We start from the raw sequence: 21,765 nt of genomic DNA, 5'->3' as shown, positions 1-21,765 counted from the left end.
TGTAACTGCTGTCTCTTTGAACCCTTTTTTATGTAGTGAATGGATAAGTGCCATCTTGTTATTGAGTTATAGGTGCTTACAAATGGAGGTTTTAATTTGTACTTTAAACTACCTGTATATAACCAACAAGATTTCTTCAAATAAGATTTGGAGGGAGTCTATGGCCCTTTTCTTTTTTCCCAAAATTCAGCTGTGATGTGGTTTTCTTCTGAGGCCTTATAGTCTTTGAGATTTGAAACAAAAGACTGTGTTTCCTCAGCAGTTGGTGATTCAAAGTAAGGGTTGGTTATTGATGTGGTCTAAAATTTCATTCTTCTATTGGTTCTAAACAGTTGATTAGGTTTCTGAAATATTCTTCTGTTGTTGTGGGCAATATTGTCATGGAGTTGTAGTGTTGGTGTTCTGTATTTCATTACTTTTTGATTTAAAGTCTTATAAAAGTTCCTTGCGTTGGTTTTGATGAAGTATTGATTACTTTGAAGGAGGAGTTGGACTTCTTGGGCTTTCTTTTTTCTTTTGAGATTTTTGCTCACTTCTTTTCTTTTGTTTAAGAATTTCTGTCTGTTATGTTCATTTTTCTGTGATTACCACTGTTGCCATGCTTTTCTTCTGAGCACAAGGAGTCTGTCACATTTTTTCATACACCATGCATATTTTTGGCATTGATTATGGGAGCTAATTGTCAGCTTTACTTATTAGGCTTTCTTTTATTTAATCCCAGTTTTGGTTTTTCATGTCTTCAATTGTGAGGGAAAACTCCTTAGAGTTAGTTATCTTTTCTGGATCATAGTTTCTTCTTTTTGGTTGTTGGTTTTGTTTTTCCTTTTGGGGATTCAAATGTTCAAATGTGTGTGAAATCCTGTGGGACCAAACTGCTGAGGTCGTCGGTCCCTAGACTTACACACTACTTAAACTAACTTCTGCTAAGAACCACGTACATGCGCGCATGTCTGAAGGAGGACTCGAACCTCCGACGGGAGCGGTTTTGGGGGTTTTAACATCTGTTATTGATATTCATTTTATCTTATATTGGGTGTTATGGTAAAATGAGAGGCAAGTTAATACAGTGACATAATATTTTTGCTCCAGCAATGGCCACTAGCAGCTGACACTGAAGCATATTACTGTTCCATCTTGTCCTTCATTTACTGATACCAGTCAGTAGGAATTAAAATATGAACTAATATTAAGAAAAGATGTCAGTCCCCACCCTTCCACACCTACACCCAGTTGAAAATAATGTTTAAATACATTCTTAATAAACTGAATCCAGAAGCAGGATGAAATTACCAGTTCACTAAATAAGATCTGAAGATGGTACTTGGTCAGTAGTAAATTCACTATACTAATGATGATCACTTGCGCCAGTGGACAAAAGTTTGTAAAACAACATGACATTTTGATCACATACCTGGAAACCTTTTATTGGGAATGATAATGACCATCACAGCCTACAATATCACAGGAAGCATTTCCTAGTATATCACAAATTCTGCCTTCATATTTTTTTTTATTGCTATGGGATGATTATGAGTATTTTCTACTGCTGTAGTATTCATAATTCTCTCACTAAATAAAATATGGTGCTCTGAGAAACTGCTCTATTGTGGCTAAAACTTTTACATGTGAAATTACAGATCTGGCTGACTAGCTCTATTCACCGAGGAAATGTTAGTAATAACTTCCTTTATGCATGTCTGTAGCCGATAGCTTGGCTGTTGAAATAAGAAAAAGGAGAATTGTTTTGAGTTATAAATCTTTAGATATGGAGATTTTTGGTATAATCTTTACAACCAAGTTCTTTCAGCTCTGAGACACTGATAATATCTTTCTTTGTGATTAGAGCAGGAAAAGTGTTTAGTCATTGAAAGAAGATGAAAGAGAACTTTTATTGAGTTATAGGTGCTTACAAATGGAGGTTTTAATTTGTACTTTAAACTACCTGTATATAACCAACAAATTATTTCAGCTGTGAGATAAAGATCGAAAAAGTCTATTCTCACAAAAAAATTTCAATACTGATGTGTCTGTCACTGTCAAGAAGAAGAAGAAATAGATATACCAATAAAAATAATAAATTTTTGAAACTTACATATACAGTTATATTATAGATAGATAGACTATTATTTTTATCTTTTACTTATTCAAATGTGTTTAAAGAATTATTTTTTGTGTGGTTGGTGGACACTATTTTTGATTATCTGAAATGCTCAGTAAAAGCACATAAAGTAAATAGCCCTGGAGAATTAGTCACCCCAAGATAATAGGAACCATTTGCTCACTGAGCACTGCCCTGTACTGAGATCCGGAATATCTGTTGTATTTCAAGATGTTCTACTCGACTGCTTCTACCTTGGTGATTCTACACTATCCTGTTTCAAGAATAATGACTAAGAGAACAGACTTGCTATTGGAGTATAATGGAGGGTGAAGTAAAATAGCAACTACTTTTCATGTCAGCTTCATACTGAAGAAAGGCAAGACTATTATTACACTCTTACCATAGTATTTTGGAAATGTAATGTTTGGGCAATTTCTTTGTTTAAACATTACTGTACATCTGCAAATATGTTTCAAAAAGAAATATTTTTTAATCTTTTTATGATTGTTTGTATTTTACTAGAAAAAAATTTCATCTTTTTGTATTATAGAACAATAAGAAGTTTCAGCTCATTTATATAATGTATATATTATCATATATTTCTGGAATTAATAACTTGAGTGTGAAATATATTTTCTTACTGCTACTCCAAGCATTCTCATTAACAGCAAAAGGCTGCTCAGTGGGAAACCACAAGCGTTAGTAAAAGCACTATAAGAAGAAACATACCTGAAACCAATTAACTGTACAACAGTTTATAACTGAAGGATAAAGATGTAGCCACTTGCGAAATGATGAGCTGGCAGGACTGATGCATAATATGAGGTGTAATTTCTGTCTACACTGATTGACAAAGAAGGAGAATACTGAAAGTGCACTGATATCTAGATTGCTATTCCCTCCTTGGGCAGAAAGTCGCACAAGCTGAAAATATCATAAAATACAAAATAAGATTTTGTTTGTATAGTAATGCTTTTGCATTGTAACAGAAACACATATGTATTAACACCATTTGTTTTTTAAAGTGCGTAACAGGCTGTTTTTGTTTTCAAATAACTTAAATGGCCCTTCTGTTGAAATAATAATTGACTGATTAAAGGACTATGCTATATTTGTTCATCAAAAAGTACATATAATAATTTTTGGCTCTTAATTTTACTTCTCTTTTAAAAAAAGAAGACAGTGCAGAAGTAGCAGATACCAAAGCATACATTGAATTGATACATAGGATGCTCAAAATAGAGGAAAAATTCAGGCAAATGTTACTGATCATTGCTGTGGAACTTCATGACAGATGTAGACACCAGACATCCTCAATTAAAAGAGAATGCTGCTGAACCTGTAAGGTACACAGTGATCAGCCACAACATTATGAAGGCTGACCTGCTCTCGACATAAATCCATACAGGCAATAGCAACATTAACTGGCAAAGAATGACTGCTAGTTAGACACATTCAGGATGCGTGTAGTAGCAGAGAGCATGCTGTCCATGTGTAGAAAAGGGGGAAGTGCACGATCTATCTGAGTTTGACTTAGGGCAGATTGTGACGGTAGGAGGATTGGCATGAAAATTTCAGAAACTGCACAACTTGTCAGGTGTTCAAGGAGTGCTATGGTGAATGTCTTCAATATGTTGTGAAATGAAGGTGAAATCAGGACCACATGTTGTGGGGTTGGGTGGCTGCTCCTCATTACAGATGTTGGATGTCATTGGCTGGGCAGACTGGTAAAATAGGACATTCAGTGAACTGTAGTGGAACTAAAATCAGACTTCAATGCTGGGCAGAGAACAAGTGTGTCTGAACACACAGCGCATCAAATACTCACAACAATGGGCCTCTGCACCTGACAATTCTGTATGTGCCAATGTTAACATCATGACTTCAGCAACTACAACTGAAATGGGCACATGATCATTGCCACTGAACACTGGTGCAGTAGCAGAGTGTTACATGGTCTGATAAATCCTGATATTTTCTTCATTGTGCCAATTGAGAGGGCACGAATCCATAGTCTTCCAGGGGAACAGCTCCTTGACACAAGTACTGTGGGACGGAGACAAGCTGGTGCTTGCTACATCTTGCTCTGGGGAACAGTCACATAGGGCATCTACAGATCCAGTTTAGCTCATGCAAGGCACCATGAGACCAAGGAGTATTGAACACTGGTTGCAGACCATGTACACCCCTTCATGACGATAATGTTTCTCAATGGCAGTGGCATTTTTCAACAAGGTAATGTGCTATATCACAAAGCTGTCAATGTGATGGAGTGGTTCAGAGGACACAGTGGAGAGTTCCAATTGATATGCTGGCCACCCAACTCGCCAGACCTGAACCCAATCAAACACATCTGGGATGTGATTGAACACAGCATCAGAGCTCATCGCCACCTCCCTGGAATTTATGGGATTTAGGTGACTTGTGCATGTAGATATGGTGCCAACTCCCTACAGTGACCTACCAAGGTCTCATTGCTGCGATGCCATGATGCATGGCTGCTGTTTCCTTGCCAAAGGTGCACATACTGGCTATTTGATAGGTAGTCATAAAGTTCTGACTGATCAGTGTATAACACAAGTATTCATTGGGATGGACTAGAGTTACTACGCATTTTTAAGAATATTTATGTAACTATTGTAAATTTCATTTAACCATCTTGTATGTTCAGTCATGGACAGATGCAAAGTGATTAACAGCTAATTACACATAACACCATTAAATAGGACCTTTCGTCATAATTAAGCTGCATTGTGACCCAATTAAACAGTGTTATACAATTAAATATTACATGATAACAATAAAAAAGAGATGTACTGATTTTGCTATTGTTGCATTACAACATTCAGGGGAGCAAAAGAAATGTAAGTTATAAGTCATAGAGGTGTAGGGCCAGGGGTAATGGGTAGGGAGTTACTGCTTCAAACAGCAATATGTATTCATTTATGATAAGCTTAAATTTATCAGCAGCACCCCTTTCCAGATATACTGATTCTCTTCAATTACATATGAAATGCAATCTCAAGTACTTATAAAATGATGCCAGAGTCATCCACCTACATTTAACTGTAGTGGTGCGATGCATATAATGGGAGAACCTCTGCATCTAAGTGTTAAATGTGTAGGAAGGAACATTCTCAGTACAATGAGAATTTTGGCCAACCATGAAATGTGTCTGGATAACATAATAGTAAGTAGTCTGTTTACAAAAAGCAGGTACAAATCTTGATATGGACACAAATTTTCAAATGTTACTACAGATGGACACTGAGTACATTTCATTTTGCTGTAAGAATGATTCAACATTATGAAAGTTTCATTCTTTATTATACCAAAAGAGTTATATAAATGTTTTGGCATATCACTCAAACTGTTATAATCTGCTGCAAGGAATAGGGCATCACACATGGAGAGAGAATCTATGACCCTCCTTAAGTCATATAAGTTTCTTCCTTAAGATAGGTTATCAATTACAATTTGACAGATATCAGTCAGTCCAATGGTAAAATTTTGGTATTCTCATAACTGTTTTAATTCTTTCCTGTTGTTGTTTACAGTTACACTGCAAAATGGTTTATCCAATAAGTAAGCAAAAGCTGTCCTCAGTGCAGAGAGCTCTTTGAAGATTGCACAGTATTACTGAAGATAATATTCCTGTGCCTTCCTCTGACCATTAAACAAATTTACTTTGACAGTTACAGAGATGCCTACAGTTTAACTAGAAGAATGTGTGGGATAATGGAAAATGTGTTAAGACATTAAGGAATAACTTCATTGCTCTAGAGAGAGTCATCAAGGCTAAAATTGCAGGGAAAGGCAGAGACTGGAATATGCAAGAGAAATAATTGAGGATTTTGTTTGTAACTGTTGCTCTTAGGTGAAGAGAATGATACAAGAGAATAAATTGTAGCAGGCTGCTTCAAATCTGTTGAATCAAACCTGTTGAAAGAATGATGAGAAAACAAAAAATGTTTAATACTTAGTCCTATAAATGGTGCTGGCATTTTTACATTTATAGTTTACTGCTAAAGGTAAATGCGCTTGGGATTGAGCCCCAACCTTTGGATAGATAGTGTGGCAGTACCCCTAAAATACTTAGCCTTTGAGCCATGTATATATGTCTCCTCTTAATGACTAAGTAGCTCATTCAGATTAGCAATATGGCAGTTCATCAGGTAACACATAGTGAAATAATGTAAATTGTGTTGATCCTCAAACATTTTAATGGAAAGAGTGTTATAAGATACTTATTACATTTCACAAGACAAATGTGAGTTTTCATGCTTACAAAAATGAGATATTTAATGCTAATATGTAGATGTAAACAACAGAATTATTGTAAACCACAGATTTTCATAGGTTTATAGCTGTGAATCATTTATTGACATTACAACCAGATGTGAATATTTTGCAACAGATATTTCAGTGAGACTGCTGGTCACCATCATCAGATGCTACCAATGCTGGTTAGATATCAAGAGGGTATTCCATGCTTATATACTATTGTCAGGTCCTTCCCTGTGATGTGTTCTGTATTTGATACAGTCCCAGTTTCTGGTAAATGTCCTCTACATGGTTTGTAGCCAGTGCATGTACTTGGACACTTAATGCTCTGTATTCATTTCATGCTAGCAGGTCTACGTCTTCTTTGTACAGTACATTTGAGTACCTGACTGTGGAAGTTCTGTGTTTAGAAATGTGTCAGTGTTGTCTTGTATGTTATGGTGAAGGAAATAGAAACAAACTGTAATGATTAAGGCTAAATGAGATTACAGTCCTCCGAATTCTTTGAACTACACATAGTCAACAAACTGATCTCTACACACCCTTTGCTTGCGGAACAAAATTTGCTTCAGTGGGTGATAAGGATGTGGGCAAAGCTGCAAACTTGGGCTATTTCCTCTTGACCATGTCTCATGAAATAAAATTAAGATGAAAAAAAGACATTGCTACACAAAAACAATGGATGAGACTCATGCATGCAGCCCACCTTCATGTAAAAATTTATTCATCAGCTGGGTACCCTACCATGCCATCACAGTGCATTCTTCCTCCTGTCTCTTATGTTGCCAAGAATTTTAGACTGTACAAAATCAACAAAGCATATCACAACCATAATACAGAAAATAAGAATGACTTGTATGGAGAGCTGAAATGCCTCAGCTTAGTACAGAAGGGAGTTCACTGCTGCAGCATAAAGGCTAATAATTTTTTGCCACCCAACACCAAATCTAGTATTACTGAGATAACTACATTAATAAAACATCTAAAACAGTACCTTCTTGAAGCAGGTATTTATTTCTTATTTGAATTGTATAATGCTGTATGAGTGTTTAAGGCATGGTAAAATGTTAAACACTTAATATGAATTATGTGGTTAACAACTACTTGTCTTTATAACTGAAACTATTCTATGTACACACCAGTGTGTAAGAATAACATGTATGGACTCATTGTAAAAGTATGACATGTTCTACATCCTTGTGACCTATGAAACAAAAACTAAAATAAATAAATAAAAATGGAGAAGCAGAGGAGTCCAAAGCTATCAGCCTATCACCTATAATCCTTACGCTATGGCGGCAGCTACAAAAACTTCTAGGAAGCTGAAGAAGCACAGGGTGAAAGGGATGTCATATTTGGCTTATGCTGTTGCAGTGTCTACCAAAATTTACAGTACACTGAAGAAGCATAGGGTGAAAGGTATGCCACACTGACCCATAAGCATCTGGTAATCTGGGCAATATCAGGGATAACTTCAGATTACAAAAATCTGAAATTTGCTGCATACTCTACAAATGTGGCATAGCCTATATCAGACAGACAACTAGCATCACTAATACCTGATGTTAAGAACACCAAATATAATTGAGGCTACTGTAAGCCACCATATGGTTCATGTCAGAGGGTCCTTGTAAAACTAATAGTCATGTACTTTCCCATTCCACTCTAAAACAGAACAGAGGAAAAATCATTGTCTTTATGCCTCCATATAAGCACTAATTTCTATTATCTTATCTTTTTGTTCCTTATGCAAAATGTACATTGGGTGCATTAGAATCCTTCTGCAGTCAACTTCTACTGCCATTTCTCTTAATTTTCTCAATAGTGTTTTATGAAAAGAACATCATATTCTCTCCAAGAATCCCCATTTGAGTTCATGAAAGACTTCTGTAATACATGTGAGTTGACTGAACCTACCAGCAACAAATCTAGAAGCCTGCCTCTGAATTACTTCAATGTCTTCCTTTAATCTGACCTGGTGGGGATCACAGATACTCAAGCAGTACTTGACAAATAGGTCATATTAGGGTTCTATGTGTAGTCTTCTTGCATGAGACTATCCTCTTGCATGTCTCCTCTAAATGAGCGACATGTTCCTAAAACTCTCCCAACAAACTGAAGTCAATGATCTGCTTTCCCTACTACCATTTCATTTCATGTAGTTTTGCAGCATTATGCCTAGATATTTAATCAATGTGAGTGTTTCGAACGGTACACTACTAATGATGTATTTGTGCTTCACAGGATTGTTTTTCTTGCTCATCTGCACTTGACTTACATTCAGAACAAGCTACCATTCATCACACTAACTAGAAATTTTGTGTAAGTCATCTTGTATCCTCCTACATTCACCCAACAATAAAACTTTCCAATGCAACACAGCACCATCAGCAAACAGTAGCAGATTGCTTCTCATTCTGTCCATCAAATCGTTTATGTATATAAAAAATAAGAGTGGTCCCACCACACTTCACTGGGTCACTCCTGATAATAGCCATGTCTCTGAGGGACACTCACCATCAAGGACAATTTAATGGGTTCTATTACTCAAGAAGTCTACAAGCTACTCACATATCTGGTAACCTGCACTGTATGTTTGAAGCCTCAGTAACAATCAGCAGTGGGGCACCATAGCAAATGTCTTCTGGAAATGTAGGAATACTAAATCAACCTGTTGCCCTTCATCCATGGTTTGCAGAAATATCATGCATGAGTGAAACTATGACATGATATGCGGTACTTTGAAGATCAGCTTATTGCTCAGATCCCAAACTTGAGAGTGTGTAATAAAAGAGTCTCTAGAAACCACATTTGCAGGGAACTTAAACAGAGAAGTGTGATACCAATTTGGCAGGGCTTAGGAGCCTGCTCTCAGCCTACTATTGTAACAGAAGAGTGGATGGTGGGTGGGGATGCAGAAGGCTCTGGAGCTCTCACATTTTGCAAGCTTGCAACAGGACCAGACTATGAACAGGACACTTAACAGCGCAAGAATGGACTGGCACTCATATTCCTCTCTTCCTAGCAACTGCAATAGGAGCAAATATTATATAGAAACTAGGGAAACTCCGGAGTGAACTCAACAGTAAATATCTGTACTCAAAATGCCAGCTACATCAATGGAAATCCAGGAACTTCAGATATATTAGCCATGGGCTCATAGGGGGTGCTTACAAATATTAGGGAGTGCACTGGATACTGAAGAAAATGGAAACTAAAAAACTAAAGTATATACACATGGAGTACCTTCTTGATTGCACAGTAGAATCAGCACCACCTGATGATGGAAATGAGCTGTGACTGTTATGTTCTTAATAAAATAACTAAATTCTTGAAATGAGTTATGGAGTTTTAGGAATAATATTGTCTAGATAACTTAAAGTATTTACTTCTTTATCACTTTACTCAAATTTTTGCACCTGCTCCAATCATTACATCCAAAGCTAAAACTTATGAAACAAAGTTCAGTGTCACTTGCAATAAAACATACACTTTATGGGATGTAGACAGTACTGTTCGTAAACCCTGAAATACTGAGCCAGCAAGACAGTAAAATAATGATTGTATGACTGAAAATTATTTGCACAAAATTATTTTTTACTGTAGGGCAATGAAGAAGAATGGTGTTTAAAAGTTGAAAATGTTCTACAGGAACACAGCATTCCATAAGGACAAAGTTGTAGGTTTCAGTAATATTGTACAAGAAAATGTAAGCATATCATTGCAGATTAAAATTAAATTTCAAAGGAAACTGGAGACTGTTACTCAGTTTACCTCCAAGATTTCCTGTTTCTCATTAACAGAGAATATGTTTGGAACTTCACCAGAATCCAAAAGGAGTTCTATGTCACCTAAAAATACCTCCTCTTTAATTTGTGCTTCAGTAATCAGAAAAGCTGTCTCCAAACTTCTGCCACCACAGTTTTTGAGTAGGTTCCTTAGATCATCTCTCCACTGATGCAGATCTTAAAAAAGTGAAGTACATATTGTGAACATAGTGCATCACATGTGGTTTTAGGTAGCATAAATACTGTAAATACCTCATTAATTTACAAAGAGAATACCCACATGGGTTAAGCAATGGTAAACATATGTAGCATAAGACTGAACTCCACAGACAAACTAAGATACTGATAGACATGGTTAGCTGTTTTGATATGACTAACCTTTGGTCTTCAGTGGCTCACTGTCAACTGATTTGTTACTCAAATATTTTTTTTTATGCCACATCAGCTCCAAAGGTTAAAACTGTGACAGTATGAACAGTATTTATAAATTTTTAGTTATGAACTTCATAAAATAAGTTTACACAACTATAATTTTTTTGTTTGTATGCAGGTACATGTCTGTGGTGCTGGTACACAACAAAATCTTCATACCACAAGATGAGTCAAACCAAAATGGCACAGCCTGTATCCACTTCATAAATGATTTGTGGAACTTTTGCATGGATATTTTGTTGTGTACCAGGTCTGAAGACATTCACTTGCAAACAAACCAGGAATTAGTTACATAACTTTATTTTCTGAACTGATAGTTGAAACTTTATGATTAGCCTTGTAAGAGGACAATATTGTGCAAAATAATAATAATAATAATAATAATAATAATAATAATAATAGCAGTGGACTATAAAATAAAAATTGATACATCAGTCCTCTTACTGTATAGTAAATGCCAACTGGTGATAGCAAGAAAATAATTTCTGAGAAAGAGAAATCGGTGTGGAGGGTAGAAATTGTTGAGGGTGACCAAGGCACTAACACACTTAACATGTTAAAATTTATATAGGTTGCAGCAGTCATACAATGATGAAGAGACTTGCATAGGCTAGACTGTTGTGGAGAGTTGCATCAAACCAGTCTTCAGAATGAAGACCAAAATATACGGCATAAAATTTAGTTAGTTTATTACTTTTTTATTTATCCACAGATCATTTTACACACATTTCAGACATCTAATTAACATAACAATAAAGCACAAATAAAAGATCAACAAAAAAAGACAAGTTATTCTTCAATTTCTCCCAGTGTATTTCTTGCTCGAACAGTCCACGGGTGTACTGGGGTGTACTGCCCGTTGGACACTATGGACCAGCAGTCACCTGTGGACTGTTTTGGGGAAAAGAAAGAAAAATTAACTCATTTTGAGATGCAAATTTTGGCAGGCATAGTGTAAAATGTCCTTGGTTTTCCAGCACTGTTAAAATAGAAAGAAAGATTCCAGCTTTTGACAATTATTTTGACTACTGCCATTAGGATCAACTTGCAATATGTTGACCCTGATCAGTACATTGGTAATAATAATCAAAACTGTGAACTTTTACTTTAATTTGACATAGTGAGGAGACAGACAACATATTACACGGGCATGTTCTCATGAGAAAGTTTGTTGTTATACTTTGAAATTTAATTCCACAGTTTTTTATACGCTGTGTATAGTGTACAATTGTTCATTCATGGGATAGGACACCTCCTCCCACTGGGAAAATAACTGCCTAGACTGCTCTTGGGGTTAAAATTTCATCCGGGAAAAATTTCCTCCCCTTTCCATTGATGTCTTCATCATCACCTTTATTGTCAGTCTTCACCTTCATTGCCACTCATCATCTTTGTTACCTGTTATTGATTCAGTTTCATCACTTGGTTTTCCATGCCTTCATCAAGGCTTTTTGTCTTCCAGATTCAATGTTGCTGCCCTTATAATCTATGATAAACCAGCCCATAACTACAACATACAGAATCCTATACTCCCACTTGTAGTTCACTTCCACCTCCAGTTATGCCTTTATTCCTTTTGAATATGCCCACCTGTTCTCCCCACTTTTCCCACCTTGCCCACTACTCCACAATGTGGCTCCACTGGCCTTTCTATCTACACTTATTGAACCTCGGAACCTACCAGACTTCTCCTTTATAGAATGTATCCCTCCAGTGCATGTTGCAGCTCCATTGCCATTGCCACTGCCATTGCCACTGCGACAGCTGCTGTTGCCGTCACCACCACCACCATCATACTGCCACCACCACCACCACAAGCACCATCATCACCACTTCAACTGTTTCCAGTCAGAAACATTGCCAGCCTTAACTGTTACTCCATTGCCACCAAGATCATCATCACAAATAGGCCTGGGAGCAGAAGCACCATCTGAAACTATTGCAGCCACAACCATACGGCCACCACCACCACCACATGCACCATCATCACCACTTCAACTGTTCCAGTCAGAAACATTTCCAGCCTTAGCTGTTACTCCATTGCCACCAAGATCATCATCACAAATAGATCTGGGAGCAGAAGCACCATCTGAAACTACTGCAGCCACAACCAAATCTGCACTAGCTTCATATGCAACAGCTGTGACCACACCAGCTACATCATCAACAGCTTCAACTCCAGTAGTTGCAGGTAAGATATCCAGCCATGTGAAAATTTATGCCATTCTCAGTCAATATTCTGATACAATTTCCCCCAAAACATCCCCACCATCAACCCATGCATGCCAGAAAGCCAAAAACCCCCACAGAAGCCCAACACTTAATTTGGACTCCACTCCCACCTTTTCCAACACATTCCTTCAGTTTATCATGCCCAGATATTAAAGTCCTTAATCTTAAAAATCTAACTCTAAAAATGAAAAAATAAGTTCCAAACCTCAACATGTCACAACTCATAACCCTCAAAGACTCCATAATCATAAAATAAAGTCATCTATCCCTGATCTCTTTTCGCACATGCTACCCAAATTTCCTGCCTTAACTTTCAGCCCTCATATTTACTTGCTCCCCCTTAACCAACCATATCCCAGACCCACAAAACTATGCCCTGTGACTGTATCAAATGGTTATTGGTAGTGTAGTTGCTCTTCCAAACAGCATCCCATGTGATCAAATCTGTTGTGCCATTACCTGTCGTTACTTGTGCTTTAGGTGCATGGGCTATGCATTTCTCTGTTGAAAAGGAACAGCATGATGCAGTCAGAGGATCAAGTTGCACATGTCAGCTTTCATGCCCTGCAGCTAATTCACTGCAAATAATAACCTGTAGGTTTGAGCCTGCAGTCAAATAGTCCATGCACTGCCTAGAAATGTGAGTTAATAAAATACACAGAAATACAAATGAAAAGTTAAATGCATAATTTAACAACAAGAGTCCTATTTTATTGTCTGTAATTGATGTAGACTACAGGGAATTCTATTTAATAATGTTTATTCAAGAAAGGACATCCTAAATAAATGGGAAGTGGTCTTACAATATTTAATTAACGTACAGACAGAAAATACCCTTATCAAATACAGCAAAGTTTCATTGAGAGCATTATGAGAATGGCAGCAAAATCCCCAAACTAAATTGTAATCAAAGAAACACAAGAAATAAGTCCATTTTGTCATCACAATACTTGAAAAATGCACCAGCTCAAAACAGTTCAGAGTTCAACATGTGATACATAGAATAGTAACTCATACTCTGTCTATCCTCAGTTCAATAATTTGGCGGAAAAGTTCAAGTTCTAGTCTGGAGCCTCTAGAAATAAAGTTCCTTCAGAAGTTAAAGTGTGGCAGTGGCTGTTCACTATCCAGAAACAAACACCTCCATGATCTAATATCACTCATTACCACAGGAAAGTCTGCTTCCTTCCAGATCTCACATAATGTGCCCAGAATTGCTCCCTTGAGCTCTTCACTTGAAAGTCCCAGTCTCCACATGATTTCCATAGTGTTCTGCTACTGTCTCTCTTTCCATTGGCTGAAAGCCATCCCCTCCAGAAATACATTATTCTTATGTTCTTCAGACATCATTTGACCAATTACCAGACTAATCTGACATATTATTACAATATTTAAATAAATAAAAATTATAAACATTCATTCACTCACATTCAGACCTTTCACAATAAAAATAAGTATAGGTTTTTCCATAAAAATGAGCCAGTATTCTTGTGCAAGTGCACTCACAATAAATGACAACAGACTTGCTAAATATTGTTTGAACAATGATATAGACCTGCTTGTCAGAAGTGCCTTTTGGCACTCTTTTACAAAGGTAATGTCAGCTAATAAATGTGACTGACCAGTTCTTAGATTACCTCATATTTTGTAGCCAATTATGGCTGGTGCTGGTGGCCCCTCAGTTTTTCACATGAAACCATGATCATACATTCATCATATGTATGATCATGGTATTTTGTGATAAACTGAGAAGCTGCCAGCAGCAGCCATAGGGGCCTAAAAATATCTGAGGATGGTTTTAACATGAGCTGAAACTAGGGATAATAAACAAATATTATTGCAATCTTGACTGTTGTTTTATTAAAACTTTCCTTCAAACTCGTAAGATAACTGCATTCTAAATTCATCAACATCCTAGTTGCATAATATAAAACACTTCTCCCTACAATTATTATCTTAATCATAATACAAAATTGTTATCAAAATTTTACATACAAATCTACTCAAAACCTTTCCAAAATAACATGCATCAAAGAATTAATCCTTCTAATCTTCTAAAAACTTAACTCATACTTTGCATGTAACTACATGTTTTACTCCCACAGGCAATTTAATTTTTAATGAGGTCTGATAACCTCTATGCACTAAATTTTATGCAAACAGCAATAACAATTAAACTCCACATATTACATGAGAAACCCATCCAAAATACTACAAGTAACACATTTAAATAACCACTTGGAATTTCTCTCACATCTTACGTACAGTACAGTTCATACCTCTATTTCGAAAATAAAGAAATTAATTATGTTCTACTGATCTTCATGCACCAAGAGTTGTGCAGACAATATACACTCCCTCCAAGTATTACATTTTGGCCCCTACTTTATCACATACATCCTAAGTTTACCAAATTACTCCTTACACAAAATGGAGAAAAACCGAAATTCTTAAAACTACACCTGATATATACTTATTTACACACTTATAAATACACATGCCATTCTAATTTTAGAAGGTGCAAACCTCCCAGCATTGCCTTTTATAACATTTTTCCTCACCAGTGTTAGTATCTTTTTAATTCCACTCTCTTATTTTTTTAACCTCTCTAACTTGAGGCCTTTTTCCTCATTCACCAACAGACTCTTACATTTACAAACCGAATTTGTAACTACTGCTGGAACATCATTTTTAGATCTGAGAAATGAACACTTTCTTTCTTCATCAGCATTGGTTATTGCACTTATGGGCCACAAATTTTTAATTTCATACCTCTCTAAACACTGTCCACTCAAAAGATCACTTTCAATATCTCTTCCTTTCTCTTCCATACCTATTGTACACAATATAGCGTCAGACCAACCTTCAAGTTCATTATCATTATCAAACAATTCATTAAACACTTCATTTACTCTGGTTTCATCTTTCCTCCCTTCAAGACTTCTTGTTACTTTATATTTCTCCTGTGTCCACCAGCAAGGTAGTGATAACTTCAAAATATTCCCATACCATTTCCAATCATATCTTCCTTGTCATACCATACAGTACTAACATCATCTCCTAAAACAAATACTTCCCCCATTACCCACTTCTATATTCTCCCACTCCACCTCCAGATCATTTGTAGGCTTTAAATCACGCTCAAAATCCTTCATTTCATCATCCTTGTAAGCACCAAATATACTGTTTCCTTTGTCTGAAGTAATGATATCAGCAGCTGCAACAATCTCACAATTTAAAACCTCATCTCCCATACACAAAACCTTGCTTATTTCCACCACATCACTACAGACTTTATCACAACTAACTCCATTAACATCCACTGATAACTCATAAGATTCAGTACTTAAATCATCCATTACATTCATCGATACATTATAGAAATCACCAACAATAACTTCATAAACCTTGACCAATACATCATATAAACTGCTGCTAGTGCATCACTTCACCTTAGAATTCACAGTATTCTCAAATTCTGCCAATTTGCAACTACATCTTTCTTCGTAACATATTCTCCCTTCTCAGATTTCCCCAACACTTTGCATTCTGATTGACTGCTAATGCATTACTGTCACACTATCCATCTACATCCACTCAAAATTCATGTTTTCATTCCAGGTCATCAGTTCACTTTCACCAGTAGAAATAAATGCACAAATTCCTTCCTCCAAGATATCTAGATCAGTAACTCAAAATTCATGTTTTCATTCCAGGTCATCAGTTCACTTTCATCAGTAGAAATAAGTGCACAAATTCCTTCCTCCAAGATATCTAGATCAGTAACTTCAACCTTTGCAACTTCAGGTTACTGCTGGTCAGACAAACTCTTGGTGCTGGTAGTATCAGTGAGCGAGCTGATTCCTGTGTAGAATGGCGAAGGCGTGCATCTATCTGAGTTTGACAGAGGGCACATTGTGGTGGGCCGGAGACTTGGCATGAATATTTTGGAAACTGCACTATTTGTCAGGTGTTTGAGGAGTAATGTCATGAATGTCTTCCACACATGGCAAAACCGAGGTGAAACCACGTCCAGGCATCGTGAGATTGGGCATACACCCCTCTTTACATATGTCAGACATAGTAGACTGGGCAGACTGGTAAAACAGGATGTAAGGTAACAGGGGATAATATGGAGCTCTTTCAAGTAGTTCATAATTTAAATTTAAAGCACAGCAACAGAGATAATACGCTGGGCAAAATTGACCGGAAAATACTTGTTTTGTGTTTTGATGGGCGTTATAGTTCCGTTGCATAGTGTTTTGGTTTTCTTTTAATAGCAACAAATTATAAAAGTGTGGCGATAAATGTGTAAAATTATATAATGTATTTCATTTAAGTATTTAAATATTATAAAATACTGTAAACGAATTGTGGCCATGTTTAGCGATTATTTTGACTACTGTGGTGTCATGTGACCCAACTCAGGACTGTGGACATGAGCGGGAAAATCGAGGTCTTTGTGCGTTGTCTGTTGTGGTGGCGATTTGGGAGCCGCAAAGTGCTGCAATTGCAAGCATGGACGCTAGTGTATGCGAAGGAACAAAGTGGACATGTGTGGGTGTGAGACAAACAGTGTACGAATTGCACCGATTATTATTTGTGAACTTAAAAATGCATGGGCACAACATTAAAGTGTTTCTTTTGAATAAATAAGTTTCAACGTGAACTTGTATAGTTCAATTCACTGCTGTTCAATAGCCAGCCAATATCTGACTCAATAATAGGGGCGCAAAAGCAACCGTTTACTACCAACCCCCTTTGCAGATGAGCCACATGAAAAATAGGTAGTAAACGAGCCCGAGTTCAGTTGCAAGGACATGCAGCAAACTGTGGTGAAACTAACATCAGACTTCAATGCCGGACAGAGTACAAGTGTGTCTGAACACTCCTAACAGTTTGCCTCTGTAGCTGATGACCCATGCATGAGGCGATATTGACACTACGACATCAGCAACTATGACTGAAATGGCCACGTGACTGTCAGCAAGGATGCTGGCACAGTGGCAGAGCATTGCATGGTCTGATGAATCCCAGTACCATCTTCATCATACTGATGGTAGGGTGTGAATCCATCATTTTCCAGGAGAACAGCTCCTTGATACCTGTACTGTGGGATGGAGACAAGCTGGCAGTGGCACCATTATGCTCTGGGGAACATTCAAATGGGCATTCATGGATCCAGTGGAGCTTGTGCAAGGCACAATGATAGCCAAAGAGTAACGTACACACATTTCAGACTACATGCACCACTTTATGACAATCATGTTTCCCAATAGCAGAGGCATTTTTCAACAAGAGAATGTGCCACAAGCGTGATGTAGTGATCCAAGAAACACAGTGACAAGTTCCAATTGATGTGCTGGCCTCCCAACTCATTAGATATGAACCCGATCAATCACATCTGGGGTGGGATTGAATGTGGCATCAGAGCTCGTCAATTCCTCTTCGGAATTTACGGGAATTAGATGACTTGTGTATGCAGATGTGGTGCCACCTCCCTCCAGTGACCTACCAAGACCTCACTGCTTCTATCTCATGATACATCACCACTGTTATCTGTGTCAAAGGTAGACATACCAGCTATTAGGTAGGTGGTCATAATGTTCTGGCTGATCAGTGCAGACACTGCAGCTGCTGTAAGAAATGTAAAAAGGTACACCATGAATGGGAGGAAATTACAAAAAAATTAAGTAATAAATATTGTAAAATCTTATAAGCCTTCTCACAGTCTGGATATACAGGTTGAACTTAAATGAAACTAATGAACTGCAGAGAAAGATTCCTGACTGTAAATGAAGGAAAAAAAGTCCTATGAATATTTGTCTGGAGATGCATTGTTACCATGATATATGGCACTGGCTAATGAATGTTCCTCTGATATGTGCCATGTTTTCCTGGTTTGCAGGCTACGTGACTGACACAACATACTGCAAGCAGCAGACTGGTCTGGTATTCATGTCCAAAACAAGCAAAGATGGTGCTTGTGTATGGTCAAGCAGATAGAACTGGTCAAGAGGTAAAACCCTGTCCTCCAAATCTGGTGTATGCACTGTCAACCATCTCCCTGCACTTTCATCTGTCTGAAAGGACCCACAACCCACAATCACACAAATGTAAAAAAAAGGCTTGAGATGTTAAGTGATGTCATTGGTGTCTGTGAGGGTACTTGGTTTAGCGTAGCTGTGCTGCCTCTCAACCATTTCTATCTGCTTGGCCATACACAAACACCATCTCTGCTTGTTCCCAACATGAATACCAGACCATTCTGCTGCTTACAGAACTTTCATTCATGAGTGCCATCTGCTGTGACAACGATGCATTTCCAGGCACATATTCATAGGACCTTTTTTCCTCCATTTCCAGTCAGGAATCCATCACTGCAGTTTGTCACTTTTATTAATGTTCACACAGTGTATGAGATGGCCACTAACATTCTAAAGAAAATTATCCATAGTGTTGCTGAACCGTTTACTATGGTAATTAATAAGTGTCTCTTTGCTGGTGTATTTCCTGTCTTTCTGAAACATGCAAGAACAGTACCAGATTATAAAAAGAGTGACCCACGCTTGGTAGCAAGCTTCTGACCAATATCAATAATTTCAGTCTTTGCTAAAGTCGTTTAGACTACAATGAAAGGCCAAATCTCAAATTACTTTCAGTTTAATGAACTGTTATTAGATGCACAGCACATTTTCCAAATAGGCAAATCTACAACAGTAGTAGCACTAGATCTGTTTACTAGAATAAAGCACAGTTATAAAGAAAAAGTATTCTTAGCAATGACACTCTGTGATTTCAGTCAGGCATTTGACTGCATTCCTCATAAGGTCCTTCTAAATAAATTCAGTCAGTATGGAATTGGAGGCACTGTTTCAGTAACCCTCAAGTCTTATCTGGAAAACAGAACGCCGATCATTTCAATCCAAGGAGCACAATAATGTGAACAGAAGTCGGAATATGGTGTGCCACAGGGATTGGTAATGAGCCCCCTCCTTTTCCTAGTTTTTGTAAATCACTTAAGCTCTCATGGACATTTCTTGCAATTTACAGATGACAACTTTGTACTACAGAGGCAGCAATGTCAGCAAGAGTCAAGAAGAGGCAGATGCATGCCATGTTTGATGTGACGAAAGAATGGTTTATTATAAATAAAATGAAAACCAATGAAGAAGAGATGCAAAAATTGACAGGTTGCCTCACTGACAAAGGATACCTAAACAGTGCAGGGGTTGTGAAACTTCTAGGGTTCATGGTGGACAGTAAACTCTTTGGGAAGATCACACTGCACATGTGTGTGCCAAACAGTCATGAGTCATATACCTCCTGAGAAAATTGAAGCATGTGATAACTGATCACTGTCTCCAAACAGTATACTATTCATTGTTCCACAGCACTTGTCTATGGTCTGTTGCTGAAAGGAAGTACTATTACACCAAAACTAAAGAAAATCAATAAGGATCATAACAATGAGTATAAGAAATAAGCGCTGCAGGACATTATTCACAAATTGGGAATAATGACTGTTTATAGTCATCATGTATTTTTGTGCTGCCTTCACATTATGGAAAATGTACATTCGTTCAACAGGAGGCATGACACACATTGCCACAACAACCACAACAAAGAGAGCATAAACATACCAACCTCTAGTCTATCAAAAACAAGAAATAGCTTCCAGAATGAGATTTTCACTCTGCAGCGGAGTGTGCGCTGATATGAAACTTCCTGGCAGATTAAAACTGTGTGCCCGACCGAGACTCGAACTCGGGACCTTTGCCTTTCGCGGGCAAGTGCTCTACCAACTGAGCTACCGAAGCACGACTCACGCCCGGTACTCACAGCTTTACTTCTGCCAGTATCTCGTCTCCTACCTTCCAAACTTTACAGAAGCTCTCCTGCGAAACTTGCAGAACTAGCACTCCTGAAAGAAAGGATATAGCGGAGACATGGCTTAGCCACAGCCTGGGGGATGTTTCCAGAATGAGATTTTCACTCTGCAGCGGAGTGTGCGCTGATATGAAACTTCCTGGCAGATTAAAACTGTGTGCCCGGCCGAGACTCGAACTCGGGACCTTTGCCTTTCGCGGGCAAGTGCTCTACCAACTGAGCTACCGAAGCACGACTCACGCCCGGTACTCACAGCTTTACTTCTGCCAGTATCTCGTCTCCTACCTTCCAGAGCACTTGCCCGCGAAAGGCAAAGGTCCCGAGTTCGAGTCTCGGTCGGGCACACAGTTTTAATCTGCCAGGAAGTTTCAAGAAATAGCTTGCTGAACATTACCCCGAGAATGTTCAGATCACAACCAGTGGAAGTGCAAGTCATACCTCTGGATAAGTTCAAGTACAAATTTCAAGAGACTTGAAATTACGTCCACTCTAATTCATCCAGGAATTTTTTTACTGTGAAGAAAATGTATGGATTTACTGAACTTTCCCCAAACTAGGGGCTCTTTCAGAGAACCCAAATGTCAATAGCAGATTAAATGTATATGGAGTAAAATTCTTAATTCATTAAATGCCCCATTCTCACATTCTACTACTCTACCTGACAAATTGTTGACAATATTCAATGTGCCTTTCTGTGACTTAGCATCTCCACTAAATGGTGAGTACCAACTATTCTTTTCATTATATTGTTACATTCTATCCTGAATTTTTCCATCATTCAACAAATTGTTAACTGATTTAGTGGTCACTTCCTTAAGTGTATTGTACCTCAGCACACAATTCTTAACATTCCTACCCAGCATGTCCCTTATCTTTTACAACTTTTTCCCAAAATCTTTTCCCACTGTATCAACTCTGGTGTTAGTTGAAAGAAACCTCTTCAGAAATTTTGCCCGCATCAGCCATTATAACTTCTCATTTTGTACTAATAACCCCTCCAATATCTAATTTAATTTTTTCCACGTCAGAATTTACAGT

General features: G+C 37.6%; 1 protein-coding gene and 1 non-coding gene across 2 annotated transcripts in view; both read right to left on the bottom strand.

Moving 5' to 3' along the window:
* LOC126470685 (dynein axonemal heavy chain 7-like) overlaps positions 1–21,765 on the bottom strand; it is a 762,325-nt gene that overhangs the window by 455,823 nt on the left and 284,737 nt on the right. Inside the window, exons 10-11 of the mRNA XM_050098686.1 lie at positions 10,160–10,350; positions 2,831–3,025 (exon numbers count right to left, since the gene is read on the bottom strand). Of these exons, the coding sequence (XP_049954643.1) occupies positions 2,831–3,025; positions 10,160–10,350 (386 nt within the window). The remainder of the gene's footprint in view (positions 1–2,830; positions 3,026–10,159; positions 10,351–21,765) is intronic.
* Trnas-cga (transfer RNA serine (anticodon CGA)) lies at positions 20,885–20,959 on the bottom strand. Its single transcript has one exon. It is a non-coding gene; the product is annotated as a tRNA-Ser (tRNA).

Source organism: Schistocerca serialis, chromosome 3 (assembly GCF_023864345.2).
Source record: "Schistocerca serialis cubense isolate TAMUIC-IGC-003099 chromosome 3, iqSchSeri2.2, whole genome shotgun sequence".
Lineage (NCBI taxonomy): Eukaryota > Metazoa > Arthropoda > Insecta > Orthoptera > Acrididae > Schistocerca > Schistocerca serialis.
This window is presented reverse-complemented; position numbering and strand designations above follow the sequence as displayed.